General features: G+C 54.7%; 2 protein-coding genes across 7 annotated transcripts; one reads left to right on the top strand and one right to left on the bottom strand.

Annotated features, from left to right (window-relative positions):
- The first annotated feature begins 4,517 nt into the window (after positions 1-4,517).
- On the top strand, positions 4,518-10,698 carry SLC22A7 (solute carrier family 22 member 7). Of its 2 annotated transcripts, none has more exons than XM_058554312.1 (10): positions 4,518-4,910; positions 5,547-5,650; positions 5,783-5,937; positions 6,061-6,229; positions 6,993-7,116; positions 7,448-7,557; positions 8,053-8,267; positions 8,452-8,560; positions 9,311-9,517; positions 9,940-10,698. In XM_058554312.1, the coding sequence occupies exons 1-10, from the start codon at positions 4,518-4,520 to the stop codon at positions 9,992-9,994; spliced, it is 1,641 nt and encodes a 546-aa protein (XP_058410295.1). In that variant the 3' UTR covers positions 9,995-10,698. The 2 variants fall into 2 exon arrangements, with proteins under 2 accessions (XP_058410295.1, XP_058410294.1); XM_058554311.1 differs by having other exon boundaries at positions 5,523-5,650.
- Positions 10,699-10,745: 47 nt separating this feature from the next.
- On the bottom strand, positions 10,746-14,246 carry CRIP3 (cysteine rich protein 3). Of its 5 annotated transcripts, none has more exons than XM_058554313.1 (8): positions 13,580-14,245; positions 13,219-13,313; positions 12,754-12,811; positions 12,526-12,657; positions 11,680-11,751; positions 11,469-11,563; positions 11,312-11,369; positions 10,746-11,137 (listed from the first exon to the last, which is right to left on the bottom strand). In XM_058554313.1, the coding sequence occupies exons 1-8, from the start codon at positions 13,620-13,622 to the stop codon at positions 11,076-11,078; spliced, it is 615 nt and encodes a 204-aa protein (XP_058410296.1). In that variant the 5' UTR covers positions 13,623-14,245; the 3' UTR covers positions 10,746-11,075. The 5 variants fall into 5 exon arrangements, with proteins under 5 accessions (XP_058410296.1, XP_058410299.1, XP_058410301.1 ...); XM_058554315.1 differs by having other exon boundaries at positions 11,060-11,137; positions 11,279-11,369; positions 13,580-14,246; XM_058554316.1 differs by lacking the exon at positions 11,312-11,369 and having other exon boundaries at positions 13,580-14,244.
- Positions 14,247-14,759: the final 513 nt, after the last annotated feature.

Raw genomic sequence — 14,759 nt, 5'->3', positions numbered from 1 at the left:
GTGTGGATGCCAGGGGGCTCTAGGGCGTGATTCACCAGCCTTCAGTGGGGCCCCCACATGCTTTCACCTTCCTCCTTGTTTAAAAATGACAAAAGCAGGTGATATTTGTAGTAAAAAGGCAAGTGCTAAAAGTATATAAAATAAAAGACGAAAGCCTCCCCATCCACAAATCTGACCATCTAGAGGTAACCCCTGGGAACGTCTTGGTGTGTACCATTTCAGGCCTTCTTCTTTACATTTATAATAATAGCACTCTCTCTCTATATATGCATATTTACTATAAATAGAGGAGCCTATTATATCTACTATTCTGAAACATGATTTTGATGCCCAACAATATGTCTGAAAATATAGATCTTCCTCATTTTTATTATATTCATAGAGTTGTGCAACCATCACCACGATCAATTTTAGAACATTCTCATCACCCCAAAAAGAAACTCCATACCCATCAGCAGTCACTCCCACTTACCCCCAACCCCTCCAGCCCTAGGCAACCACTAATCTACTTTTTGTCTCTGTATAGATTTGCCTATTTTGGAAATTTCATGTGATTGGGATCATACAATATGTAGCTCTTTGTGACTGCCTTCTTTCACTTAGCATATTTTCAAGGTACATCCATATATTTATCAGTATTTCATTCCTTTTTATGGCTGAATAGTATTCCATTGTATGCATAGGCCTCATTTGTTTATCCATTCATCAGCTGATGGACTTTGAGTTGTTGCTACTTTTTGGCTATTATGAATAGTGCTGCTATGAACATCTGTTTACAAGTGTTTGTGTGGACATATGCTTTCATTTCTCTTGGGTATATACCTAGAAGTGGAATTGCTGGGTCCTATGGTAACTCTATGTTTAACATTTTGAGGAATTACCAAACTTTTGCACAGTGGCGACACCATTTTGCATTCCCACCAATAATGTATGAGGATCCTCATGTTCTTTTTAATGGCTGCTTAGTCCATGGCATGAGTGTTCCATAATCTATTTAGCCAGCTCCACACTGATACCCACCATTACCAGCACCATTATCACTCAAATCACAGATACCCTTCTCCCAAACTAGGCTCCATCACCACCGTCATTGCCACCATCATCATCACCATCCCCATCACCATCACCATCAGGCTCTGATGACATAATGATTAGCAAGAGAGACAAGATTCTTGGTCTCAGGGAGCTTACATATCTTGATTATGACCACCACCACCACCACCACCACCATTATCACTATTACCACCACCACCATTATCACCACCACCACCACCACCACGACCACCTCCACCACCACTATCACCACCATCATCACTATCATCACCATCACCATCGTCACCATCCCCACCATGACCACCATCATGACTACGACCACCACCACCATCAGTATCATCTGCCACACAATCCTCATCACCACCACTGCCCTCATAACCACATCACTATTACCACTATCCCTAGCCCTATACCCCTCATTCCTACTGCAATCATCCCCATCCCTATCATTTCTACCATTAGTACTCCCACCCAACACCATACTTAGCACTGCAATTGATTCTGTTATTACCACCATGACGGAATTGGGTTTACATGGGTTGTAGCACTGGCTAATGGTCAGTGAAGCCCCAACTAAGATGGGGAGGTCATCTGAGGTCACACAATGCAGAGAGGAGCAAAAGAGTAAAAAGTGCTAAAGTGTGAGAAGTCCCTATTGCAAGCAGTCCCAAATAGGGAATTATTTATCCTAGGAACTTATTCTTCCCCAAACCCTACAACAGTTCTAGTAATAATTTCAACTAAGGAGTTGTTATTTTTCCAGTGCACAAGGCTCCTTCTCATTTAGTCTCATATAAATGAAGGTCTCTTCCATCTTGGCCTCTGAGCTCAGGTTTGGATTCCCAGGTTGGAGCGGAATGGGGATGGTTAAAAATCTAATCAAAATCAGCTCTTAACTGTGATTCAGAGCTGATTTGCCCTCTGGTTAGACTCTTGGCATTTCATACCTTGCCTGTCTAGCTCCATCATCTGCCTCCAAACATAGTCATTATCACCACCACTCCTTGATGACATCAAAGAGGAGAGCTGCCATGTGGGGTGGAGGCAGGGAATAAGATGAAGCTAGGGATACAGTCAATGCCAAATTACTCTCTGTAGAAGGGGCTGCAGATTTAGATCTGAGTTTCCTAGGAACCAATGCAAAGAGGGAGAGGTGACCACTATATGACTATCAGCTATTTCTCATGTTAAGACAGGAGAGAAATTCCCATTGTGAAAACAAAGGCACCACAGCCAATGCCCAGGGTTGGCCTCATTGGGTGTTCTCTCTGGCTGTGGAAAAACCTCAGAGTCTTCCCCTGTGGAGCTGCTGGATGGACCATGGAGATGAGATTACCTCTTGGGAGCTGCAAAGTGTTATGATATTTTATATTTTTATGTAACTAATATGATTACATAGTATTAAATGAGGGAGGAACCAATAGTGTAGGGGTGACATGGTTGACAGCAAGGGGCCAGGAGTTGTCTCACCCTTAAGTTGATCTCCAGGGTGGCTTGGACATCCACCAGGTGAATAAGCAGGAGGCCACTACTGCCCCAGGGACTGCACTGGTGTGTGGGGTGCCAACAGGCTGGTGTGTTTGGGGAACTGGAGGGAAGGGGACATGGTGAGGAGGGGCCAGGGGCAGGCTGTGGGAGAGGAGCCAAGCTAGGGAGCTGGACTTTCACCCTCTAGCAGTGGGAGCTGGTGAAAGGTTTTAAACAGAAACATTACCCTGTCAGATTTGAATTTTAAAATGTTCATTGTGGGGGCCGGCCCCATGGAGTAGCGGTTAAGTGAGCACGGTCCGCTGCTGGCAGCCCAGGTTCGGATCCCGGGCGCACACCGATGCACTGCTTGTCAGGCCATGCTGTGGTGGCACCCCATATAAAGTGGAGGAAGATGGGCATGGATGTTAGCCCAGGGCCAATCTTCCTCAGCAAAAAAAAAAGAGGAGGATTGGCATGGATGCTAGCTCAGGGCTGATCTTCCTCATAAAAAATAAAAAAAATAAAATGCTCATTGTGGTGGACGTGTGGAGAGTGAGTGAAAGGCGTGAGACTGGAGGCAGGGAAGGTATGCGTCACTTGTTTTCACCCTCCTGTGAGACTGTACACTCACTGAGGGCAGGGACTTTGTACCCTACAGAATGCTTAAGTTGCACTAGAGACTCAACAAATATCTCCTACTACTATCACCTCCTGTCACCACCCCCAAATCACTGCCCTCAACTCCCATGTCTATTAGCATTGCCATTAACACACACCATGTCACTGATTCAATCCCTTGTCCCGAGCTTTCTCAGGGAACCAACCTCGTTCAGACTGGAACATCTCCTGCTCCGCAGCTTGGGTCAAAGCCGTGGGCCTCTCTTTAGCTCTGCTGCTGAGTCCCTGTGTGCCCCAGCCAGCCATGCTCCCTCCCCCACCGTTTCCTTCTCTGTTCAAAGTGGAGGCTAGATTAAATTAGTGGTTTTCAAACTTTTTTTTTTAGCCTGGGCCCTTTAGAAGCCTAACTGCTTAGAAATCTGGAGCCCTTGGAACACAACTTGACAATCTTCCAGCTCTGCCATCCCAGTGTTCTCAGAATCAGATCAGAATAAACTTGACATCGCTGGCTTCCGCTGTGCTCTTGCTGCAGGCGCCATGAATGAGAACTGAGTGGGGAAGGTCCGAGAGACTGTGAGTCTTAGGCATTGCAGGTACCTATGGCAGGACCTTGGCAAACCCTCTTCTTCCCTACCCCCTCACTGGGGGTAATCCAGGAAGCTCCTTAAAATAGGAGCAGGAGGGACTTTGTGTATGGGAAGGTCCCTGAGTGAAAAAGTGGGAAGGTGATGAGTCTGAGATCCCCAGATTGGCCAGGCTGCCCAGTGTGGTTCCAGATGTGTCTCAGGCCAGGGCCTGAGCTCCACGTGGGGACCTAGGGGTACAGGGAGGCCTTGTGGCTCAGCAGAAAGAACCCTTCACCTGGTGAGGGCCTGGCCCTCAGCCTTGAATCCTGGGCTGCCAGTCAGGCTGTGGCTGCAGAAGGCAAGGCTGACCTAAGACTTCACAGGACAAAGGGCATCCAAGGGGAGCTGGCACCAGGCCCTGGGTATTCCTCCTCTTAGGAATCCTTGAAGCTCTGCTGATAAAGAGGCTAGGACTCACCTCCTGCACACCCAGCTACCCCATCATGGCAGCCCAAGGCTACCCCACGTGGTCCCTGAGCACCCATATGTAAGTCCCAGAACCACAGAGTCAGTGACCTCTGAATGGATGGCAGCCCCTCCCCCCAGGCACTGGGCCAGACAGGCAGGGATTCCTGGAGACCTGGGTGGCCAGGGAGGGCCCAGTCCTGGGCCAGCCCCTGAGGGCTGGATTCCGGCTGCAGGCTCTCCACTCATCAGTCTATCTACTCCCGCCTCCAGAGTCCAAGGGTCCAAGTGGTGGGTGGCACTACGGAGGGAGTCTGCGCTGGGGACCGTTGGTGGGTGGGCGGCATGGGATTCGAGGAGCTGCTAGAAGAGGTGGGCGGCTTTGGGCCCTTCCAACTGCGGAATGTGGCACTGCTGGCCCTGCCCCGTGTGCTGCTGCCCCTGCACTTCCTCCTGCCTGTCTTTCTGGCTGCTGTGCCTGCCCACCGCTGTGCCCTGCCTGGCGCCTCTGCCAACTTCAGCCACCAGGACTCATGGCTGGAGGCCCACCTGCCCCGGGAGCCCGATGGCACGCTCAGCTCCTGCCTCCGCTTCACCCATCCCCAGGCCCTCCCCAACACCACGTTGTGGGGAGGAGGGCAGAGCCCTGGGGAGCTGGAGGGTGAGCCCTCCACAGTGCCCTGCCCTCAGGGCTGGGAGTACGACCGCTCAGAGTTCTCTTCCACCATTGCAACAGAGGTACCCTGGGAGGCTGGGGGACACATGAGTGGGACGGGCTTGCCATTGCCTTGGGTGATTACTATGTGGGCATTAGACACATTACTTTAACTCTCAGTTTACCGATCTGTAGATGGAGTCTACGAATTTAAAGCACTAAGCTTAGTTCCTGGCTTGCAGTAAGGAGCCCATTCACAGGTGCTGCTCTTATTAATTGGGAGGTGATTAAGGCAGGGTAGGACTAAGATGGCTCCAGGGAGTTGGGGCAGAGAGTTGAGAAGGGTGCTTCTGCAGTAATAGGTGGGGAAACAATAGAGGCCTCCTCTCCCTTCCTCTTTCCGGGTTCCAGATCTGGGATTTACATAATCCATCTGGAGGTGAGTGCAGGTGGGGGCAGAGTCTCTATGGGGAGGATCAGGATTCCTGTTGTCATGATCAAGGCCCTCCATGGAAAAAAGCTGAGCCTGCGGATTGAGGAGGGGCAAAGTCTCCTACCCCCCAAACTGGGGTGAATCGTTGGGGGTTTATTATCTGACGTAGAAGTACCAGGATGGCACAGTTGACCTCAGAAGGCCCCAGGGCCTGGAGAGGAGGGGTTGGTGCCAGCTGGAGAGGGGCCTGTGCCCATGGGAGGCCCCTCCCTGCCTGTCCCTGCAGTGGGACCTGGTGTGTGAGCAGAAAGGCCTGAACAGAGCCACTTCCACCTTCTTCTTCGCCGGTGTGCTGGTGGGGGCCGTGGCCTTCGGATACCTGTCCGACAGGTGGGGTGAGGTAGGGGGCCAATAAGGGAGTGGGTTGGGGAACCGTCTCCCACTACCTGGGTTATGGGCCTAGTCTACCTGTCTTGGGACCTCCTGTCTACAGGGAGTTGACCTTGCATGACCCCTCTCCAGGTTTGGGAGGCGCCGTCTGCTGCTAGTGGCCTATGTGAGTGCCCTGGCGCTGGGCCTGGCGTCTGCAGCCTCGGTCAGCTACACCATGTTCGCCATCACCCGCACCCTCACTGGCGCAGCCCTGGCTGGCTTCACCATCATCGTGATGCCACTGGGTGAGGCAGGCAAAGGACGGGCAGGGCCTAGAGGATAGAGGGAGGCAGTTGTCAAGGGTGAGACTGAGCCCATCTGGCCCTTGCTAACTGTCTTCCTGTCTCCGGCCTCTGCCCTGGGCCCAGAGTTGGAGTGGCTGGACGTGGGACACCGCACTGTGGCAGGTGTCCTGAGCAGCACCTTCTGGACAGGGGGCGTGATGCTGCTGGCACTGGTCGGGTACCTGATACGGGACTGGCGATGGCTTCTGCTGGCTGTCACCCTGCCTTGTGCCCCAGGCATCGTCAGCCTCTGGTGAGGCCTGTGGGCAGCTGGGGAGTGGGAGATACAGGAAGCCAGAGACAGAATTAATTAGAGGCTGAGATTCGAAGACAGAGAGACTGAGACACGAAGAGAAAGAGACATAGTCAGTGACTAAGAGATGGAAAGAGACAGAGAGAGAGAGATAAATAGAGACAGAGACCAATACAAAAAAGATGGCACTGGACACGAGAAGCAGAGAAACAGAGACCAAAATATAGAGAGACAGAGACGGAGAGACAGAGCCAAGTACAAACTGAGGCCTGCACCCTGGAGGGGTGGGGACCGGGGCAGGGCCCCACCAGGGTAGGAGTCCAAGCAGGAGAATGGGAGGCCAGGCAGGGTGGGCATTTCATTGCTTCCCCAAAATGAACTGGCTTTGGATAACCCCTCTGGGTATGTCTGTATGTCTGTCTCTCCTTCATCCTATGCCTTCCTGTCACCTGTGGGAGAAGTGGGTGGCTGGTGCTGGGGCTGAAGTCTTGGGGGTGAGACCAATTCAGCTGAGTAGAGAAGGGACTCCCAGGCTGTGGGGGCCTAGGCCTGGTTAAGGAAGCGTGGGAAGAGGTGTCTTTTAAATTGGGCCTTAACAGATGAACAAAAGTTCATCAGGTGAAGAGGGCTTAGGAAGGAGAACACGTTCCAGGCTGAGGGGACTGCATGAGCAAGAGCCTGGAGGCTGACAGCCTGTGGTGTGCCCAGGAGGGAGATGTGGCTTAGGGCGCTGACTGACTGAAGGGCGCCTGCTGTCCCCCAGGTGGGTGCCTGAGTCTGCACGCTGGCTTCTGACCCAGGGCCGTGTAGAGGAGGCCCACATGTACCTGCTCCGCTGTGCCAGGCTCAATGGGCGGCCTGTGGGTGAGGACAGCCTGAGCCAGGAGGTGAGGGTGAATGTGTATGAGTGCATGCGTGTGTGCCCACGTGCATGTGTATGTGTGTGTGTGTGGCCTGTGTCAAGTGCTCCCTTCCTGGGCCCACCATGTGTGCAGGAAAAGCTCCTGGCCCCTAGTACAGAGTTCCAAACTCTTCAAGATGTCCTACCTGGCTCTGGTGGGGCACACCTTTGACTCAGGGTCCACCATACTCAGCTCCCATGTGCATCCCCCCGTCCCACTGCAGAAGGGGGGAACAGAGACCCACAGAGAGCAATGTGCCTTTGCTAAGGCCTCAGAGGCAACTCCAATGTCACAAACCCTCTTCCTTCCCCACCAGGTTCTGAGCAAAGTGGCCGCTGGGGAGCGGGTGGTCCGAAGACCCTCGTACCTAGACCTGTTCCGGACACCACGACTCCGATACATCTCACTGTGCTGCATGGTGATGTGGTGAGGAGGGACGGGCCTGGGCCTGGCCGGGTCGGGGTGGGCGGCGGGAGGGGCAGACTCCAGGAGGGAGCTGCGTGTGAGAGGATGAGGGACAGTGTCTGTAACTCTGGAGGGCGGGAGGATCAGCCTCTGGGGGGGTGGGGCTCCGGAAGATCAGCAGATGGAGAAGGCGTTAGAGACCGTGGGTTAGAATTCAGGCCCTGCCACTTCCTTAGTGTGAGACCTTGGACAGGGCACTTAACACGCGGAGCCTCAGTGCCCCTTCTGTAAAGCGGGACGCTACCAGGTGCTCCCTCATGGGGTTGCAGTGAAGATTAGGTAAAGACCACCGGCACGAGCTGCACACGCCGGGGGCACGATGGGGACAGGGAAGGTCGTGGGCAGCGGGCTCTGAAGGCCGGGGAGGTGGTCCCTCTAAAAGGCCAAGGCTCCCTAAGGAGAAAAGACAAGGGGGTGGGAAGGAAGGCCCCTGAATGGCATCGTGACCCCCCTCAGGTTTGGAGTGAACTTCTCCTATTATGGCCCGAGCCTGGAACTGTCGGGGCTGGGGCTGAACGTGTACCACACGCAGCTGCTGTTTGGGGCCGTGGAGCTGCCCTCCAAGCTGCTGGTCTACGTGTCGGTGCGCCACGCCGGACGCCGCCTCACGCAGGCCGGGGCGCTGCTGGGCGCCGCGCTCGCCTTGGGCCTCAGACTGCTCGTGTCCTCGGGTGAGGCCCGGAGGCCCCGCCCACTCCCGGAGGCCCCGCCTCCTGGCCAAGAACCCCGCCCTTTCCCGGAAGCCCCTATTTAAGGCCAGTTAAGACCCGCCCTCTCCGGAGGCTCCACCTCCTATCCTGGGAGCCCTCGCTCTCCCGCGGGGCCTGCTCACTGCCTGAACCCCTTTTCCCTCAGAGATGGGGTCCTGGAGCATCGCCCTGGCGGTGATGGGGAAAGGTTTCTCTGAAGGTGCCTTCACCACTGCCTACCTGTTTACGTCGGAGTTGTACCCTACTGTGCTCAGGTGAGGGGAGCCTGGGTCCCAGGCAACCCACCTGGGGGGAGGGCTTGTTAGTCACGTCTCTTACCAACACCCCCACATACACACGCTGCACCCCAATCCCTCTCACCTATTTCTTGCGCCGCACCCAGAATACAGAGCTAATCAGAGCTGTGTTTGCCTAAGTCTGGGAGAAGGGGTGGCATTTTATATTCGTTTACTAAGTGACCCTGAATCAGGTCAGACAACCTCTCTGGGCCTCCTTTAAAAGAAAAGCCGCAAAAAAGCCCCATCTGCCCATCCCATCCCATTCACCACCACCCAGCCAGAGCTGCCCTTTGGAGGTTGTCTCTGGAAATAAGGCCTGGGACCCTTTCCGCTAGCTATTGGCAGGTCGGGAGGAGACTTATAGGCAGCTGGGTATGTTGAGAAAGACTTGCACCTCCTCTAACAACACAGTAGGGTCCGTATGAGCTGCTGACTCTCTTCCTTCCACACTACCCGTTCCCTACCCCTTTCTGGTGATTTTTCTTTTCCTACAGCGGTACCTGACTGGTACTCTGTCAGATTGGGGACCCCATCCTCTGGTGGGTGCTGGCTTGGGGGCCCCTGGCTTGCGGTGGGTGGGAGACCCCATGAAAGAAGCTCCAGCTTTCTTAGCCATCAGGGGACAAGGGGGTACCAGAGCCTGCCAGTCCAGGCAGGGAGCCCCATGAGGCAGGACCCCAAGTAGGTTTGAGCGCCAACCCCCTCCCCCATCCTCTCTCTGAACAGACAGACAGGGATGGGGCTGACTGCACTGGTGGGCCGGCTGGGGGGCTCTCTGGCCCCACTGGCGGCCTTGCTGGACGGAGTATGGCTGCCACTGCCCAAGCTCACTTATGGGGGGATTGCCCTGCTGGCTGCCTGCACTGCCCTCCTGCTGCCAGAGACAAGGCAGGCACAGCTGCCAGAGACCATCCAGGACGTGGAGAGGAAGAGGTGTGTGCACAGGACTGTGTCTGTGTGAGCACAGGCATGTGGGTATGGGTGCTCAGGTGCCTGACACCTTAGGATTCAGAGAGGAAGACAGGTCTGTACGTGTGTATCTGGTCCATGTAAGCAAGTGTGCATGGGTGCATGACCTGAGGTATGTAAACTGCATGAAAAGTGTACACGAGTCCATATGTGTGTGTGTGTGTGTACACAAATACCCAAGACTGTCCAGGAGGAGGTGAATGTGTGCACACTCAGGTATGCCTCCACATCAGGTATGTGTACAGGCATGCGTGGAGTCACTTGTGGGAGTGCACGTTTGTATACCAGGAGTTGGGGAGACCTCTAGGCCAGCCTTGATAAAGCAGGCTGGGGTGGTAGGCTTGGGGGCTAAACCCCACCATTGCTCATGACTCCTTCCTCTCCAGTGCCCTGTCCAGCCTTCAGGAGGAAGAGATGTCCATGAAGCAAGTCCAGGACTGAGTGGTTCAGGGGCAAGCTCTCCACAGAAGTTCTGCAGCAAGGGCTAGGAGAGCAGAAGGGCAAGCCCTGCGACCGGGGCTGGGGGCATTGAGCCCCCTGCCCAGGGCTGGAGTTGCCACCAGTGCTCCCTCTCTCTGCTCATCTAGCCTTGACTATTTGGCCTCCAGCAAGAGGGCGACCTCCCAGGATGCAGTGGGCTGCTGGAGAATTCTGGCACCCCTCTCATGGCTGGGGGGATTCTGTAAATAAAGGTGCCCCTTGGGTTGGGGCAGCAGTGAGGAACTGTGGGACAAGCCCTGGATGGGAACCCACTGAGCCTGGCCCTGGGTTCTGATCCCAGTTCTACCATTGATTTGCTGTGTAACCTTGGGCATGTGGCTTCCCTTCTCTGGGCCTCAGTCTGTTCATCTTTCAAATGGATAATGCAGTCTCTTAGCAGACCTCACCACAGGATCTATCTGTTGTCAAGCTCAAATGAGATGCTAAATAAGGTGCTTCTTCTAGAGATGGTGCTAAAGAAGAGACTGTTCTATGATGACTTCTGGTACCAACAGGGCTGGTGGGCATGCTGTCCATTGTGTGTTGCAAGGGGCTGCCCAGGGCCAGGGGACCAGGAGAACAGAGCTCTTTGTTCCCATGGCTGGCCCTGCTACCTCCCAGGCACTTTGCAGGATAATGCATCCCTTACCCCGACACTCCCCACCCTCTAATCCACTGTTCAGGCCTCATGCCCAAAGAAGAGCTGAAGGCATGGGAGCCAACATTTTATTGGAGAAGCCAGAATAAACACAAGTTTTATGAGTACCTTAAAGTTACAGAATTTCCTGGGGAAAGGGATGGGGAAGGCCAGGAGGCCACCCTTCAAAATGGGGTGGCCTATGTCCTCTGACTAGATAGGAATGGGAAAAGGAGGAGTTGGCAGAGAAAGTCTAGACTTTCTGTTCTACCATGGAACCTAGGCCCAGGCCACCAAAATCCCACCTTCCCCCACCCCCACGGGACTGGAGAATTCTGTAGCTCCCAGTGGACCATGGAGGGGATGGTGGGAGGCCCGAGCTGGGTGACCTCTCCTGTAAGCATCTCATTTGGATTTTATCTCCACGGGGTCATAGATGTAGCAGCCCACATCACCAATGTTCACACCTGAGGGAGAGAGCCCCGTCACCAAGGGCCTTGTGGCTGGGCGGTGCTGGGCTGAGGGCTGGAGGGAATTGGGAGGGGCCTGGTGTGTGTTTGACCACAGGGGAAGTTGTGCACACATTCCCACAGACCCACACATCATACTTTATGCCCAGTGTCTGGGGTGCGGCTGCCCACCTCTGGGGCCAAACAGGTAGCCGTAGCAGGGGATGTGGCAGTAGGGGACGCCATCATGCTGGGACACAGAGAGAAAGAGAACCGTCTCAGCTTGGCTCTCTTCCCATCTCCAGCCTCCCTCCTCCCAACATAACCACCCATCTCTGTCCCTGCTTACCTCCGCGTGACTCCCAGCAGTCAGGGTCTTCTGGCAGCGCTGGCACCTCAGACAAGGTCGGTGCCAATTTCTGCCCAAAGACATCACCTTCTCAGCTGGTGGTGGAGAAAGGGGGTAGTTCTAGGGGCAGGGCAGGGGCACACCACCTCCCTGCCTGATGCCCATCCAGCACCCCCCGCACCCGCACCCCAGGCTTTCCGTTATTGCTTACCAAAATAGACAGGTTCCTCACAGCCAGGGCACAGCGAGGTCTCCCCAGTGAATGTCTTCATGTGGGGAGGGCCTTTAAGGGGAAGAGGCCCTAGCTAGGGCTGAAGTGTGGGCCAGGCCTAAGCAGAGCCCACCAGCACCGGCCTGCATATGGCACTCTCCTTTTCCAAAAACCATGCTCATCCCTAGCCCAAAGCCTCCCACTCAGGTGGCCATCAGTCTGGCTTCCTCTGGCAGAGCTGAGTCCCCTCTGACTCCACCTCCTGCCCCATCCCTATCTGTAGGAGGGACCACCTGCTTCCTTATTCTCTCAGGTGCTCAGGTGCCCACCAGCCCAACCCTGTCAGCAACTCAATCCTCAGGAAACCTGAGCTGATACAGGACCTGGCTGGGGCAGGGGTTTCAGGTGTTGGGGAGCATGGTGTCACTGCCCACTCCAGGGGATGGGAGGAAGGAACAGGGAGGGGGAGAAGTGGAAGAATGTGAGGGGCGGGCCCCGTCTCAATGACCCCTCACTCATAGGTCATTCCTTCCATGGCCCTGGCCTGGTAGAGGCCTAAGTTCCAGGCCAGCTTTGCCTCTGACTAGCTGTGTAACTGCACAACGTCACTTGCCCTCTCCAGACTTCAGTTTCCTCACCTGTAAAATGCAGGTGATAATACCATCAGCAGCTGACATGAGGGAACATCAAAAAAGGAGCCACGGATGAGAGGAAACTTTGCCATGAACAACATTGTAGGAATGTGAAGCAGAAGGACTGGGTGGGAGACTGCCACTTGGTCCCACCCCCTGTTCCAGCCTGGGAAAGGGTCAGGAGGAGGAGTAGCTGGGGCCCAGCCTCACTTACTTTTCTTGCCCTGGGGGAGGCCAGTCCTGGGCCTGGGGGGGCTGAAGCTGCTGGGGCTGACAGGAGTGGTGCTGGCAGGGGTGGGAGTGAGGGAGCTGTAGAGGTAGGAGCCCACACCACCAATGTTCACCCCTGCAGAGAGAAGGGGGGAGGGCAGGCTTGAGCCTCCAGCTCCCAGCCACAGGGAGGGTTCTGCTGCCCCATAGCCCCTTCCAAGCTGGTACTTACCCCTGGGGCCGAAGAGAGCCCCATAACATGGCTTGTGGCAGTACGGCCTCCCGTTGTGCTAGGCACAAGCAAAGGGAAGGGGGTTGCTCAGGGCCAAGGAGGGCCTCTCCTGTGCCCCACAGGCCTTCCTCCAAGACAGGCTGCCAGGTGTATCTGTCCACTGGCCCGTGTTGGTGGGGCTGGGAGAGGTGGAGGGGTGGGCTAGCATGCCAGAATGGCCACTGTGGTCAGGGAGAAAGAGCAAGAGCAGGTCAGGAAGCAGTGCTGCTTCCCTCCCGCCCCCCTAAAAGGCATGGAGTCCACCAGCACAACTCAGGCTCCCCAAATCCTGGCTGGTGTGGGGCCCAGTGGTCTTGGAAGTTGGCTGCTGAAGTTGCCTTTGGTGGGCCTCCAGGGCCGAAACTGGGGGCTGGTGCCTGGGGGACAGTGACAGACCCAGGGCTGTGCGGCCTGGCCAAGCCTCACCTCTGCATGCCCTCCTGGGGACAGGACGCTGTGGCAGCGCTCACATTTCAGGCAGAAGCGGTGCCAGTTCTTGCCCAGGGAGCTCACCTTCTCCGCTGTGGGGGACAAGGAGAAACCGGGATGCGGGGAGCCAGGTGGAGCAGGGGGCGCCCTCCTTTCTCCCCTCAACCTCGCCCGCCCTGCTTCCTGGAGACGATGGGGAGTGTCTCTGGGAGGCCAGCTCCGTCTCGCCCGAATGCCACGCGCCCCACAGGTGGAAAGGGGGTCTGGGACCCCCGCCGTCGCCAGTTCCTTGCGTCCTCAGGGAACGCGGCGGCTCACACTCGCCCCAACTTCTCTCCCTCCTCAGCCCGGGCCTCACCGAAGAACACGGGTTGCTGGCAACGCGGGCAGGTCCAGCTCATGACGCCGCTCGGGGAAGCAGGCACCGCGCACAGCAAGCACCGCCGCAGGGGCTCCGTTCCCGCCCCCTCCGCTGGCTCCGCCCACGGCGCAGCTTTGAGTCCCACTGGGCTGAATCCGCTGCTTCTCACCGCCCATTGGCCGCCAGAATTTTAGAACCACCCCACCTCGTGGACGCAGGCGACTTCGCAGTTACTTCCAAACACTAAAGCATCTGACCGTTGGGGAGGAGAGAGGGTCCTGAAACCAGACTGGGAGGGGAGGGAGCGATAAGACGCCTGGAAGGGTAGCACCAGTTTCTGGCTTGGTAGGGAAAGGAAAAACGTCCAGAGTGTTAACGCCACGAAAACTATTACTTCCCCAAAGCGAGGGGTTAGGCATTCTTTGAAATGGTTTAATTCCGCCTTGGCAGTTTCGCAAGTGGTTAAGAGCAACGGAATCTGGAGCCCATCCCTGCTACTTACTCACTCTGTGGCTTCAGGCACATTACTTAACCTCCCTCTGCCTCCGTTTTTTCATCTGTACAATAAGTATGATGATAAGTCTCCACCTCATAGGATTGTTGTGAGAATTAGATAAGTTAATACGTGCAAATTGCTCAAACAGCGCCTGGCACATAAATGCTATAAAAGTGATAGCTATCATTTTGATGGATCCCAGAGTGAACTCAAGACTCTTAGTTTGGAAGCCTCAAAATGTGGTCTGCATACAATGGTTAGCTCGTAAAATTATAATGCTTATTAAATTTAAAAGTATAATTTAGACACTATTTACATATTCCTAATTTAGTTTAAGATGTTTTAATATTTGTTAAAAGTAGCTCAACAGTGCTTCAAAGAAAACTTCAAGAAATTTAAACCCACAGAATAGGAGAAAATATTTGCAAACATTTATCTGATAAGGGTCTAGTAACAGAATATATAAAGGACTCTTACAACTCAATAAAGACAACCTGATTATGGGCCGGCCCCGTGGATTAGCAGTTAAGTGCGTGCACTTCGGATCCTGGGCACGCACCCCACCGACGTGCCGATTCTCCAGCCATGCTGAGGCTGCGTCCCACATACAGCAACTAGAAGGATGTGCAACTATGACATACAACTATCTACTGGGGCTTTGGGGGGAAAAAATAAATAAAT

This window comes from Diceros bicornis, chromosome 14 (assembly GCF_020826845.1).
Source record: "Diceros bicornis minor isolate mBicDic1 chromosome 14, mDicBic1.mat.cur, whole genome shotgun sequence".
NCBI classification, from domain to species: domain Eukaryota; kingdom Metazoa; phylum Chordata; class Mammalia; order Perissodactyla; family Rhinocerotidae; genus Diceros; species Diceros bicornis.
This window is presented reverse-complemented; position numbering and strand designations above follow the sequence as displayed.

Coding starts and splice junctions, on each gene's coding strand:
- SLC22A7 (XM_058554311.1), top strand. CDS start 4,518: ATGGGATTCGAGGAGCTGCTAGAAGAGGTGGGCGGCTTTGGGCCCTTC. Junction 4,911..5,522: donor CTTCCACCATTGCAACAGAG/GTACCCTGGGAG, acceptor TGCCCATGGGAG/GCCCCTCCCTGCCTGTCCCT. Junction 7,117..7,447: donor AGGACAGCCTGAGCCAGGAG/GTGAGGGTGAAT, acceptor CTTCCCCACCAG/GTTCTGAGCAAAGTGGCCGC.
- CRIP3 (XM_058554313.1), bottom strand. CDS start 13,622: ATGAGCTGGACCTGCCCGCGTTGCCAGCAACCCGTGTTCTTCG. Junction 12,658..12,753: donor GGCTCTCTTCGGCCCCAGGG/GTAAGTACCAGC, acceptor TTCTCTCTGCAG/GGGTGAACATTGGTGGTGTG. Junction 11,752..12,525: donor CCTCCCCCAGGGCAAGAAAA/GTAAGTGAGGCT, acceptor TTCCCCTTAAAG/GCCCTCCCCACATGAAGACA.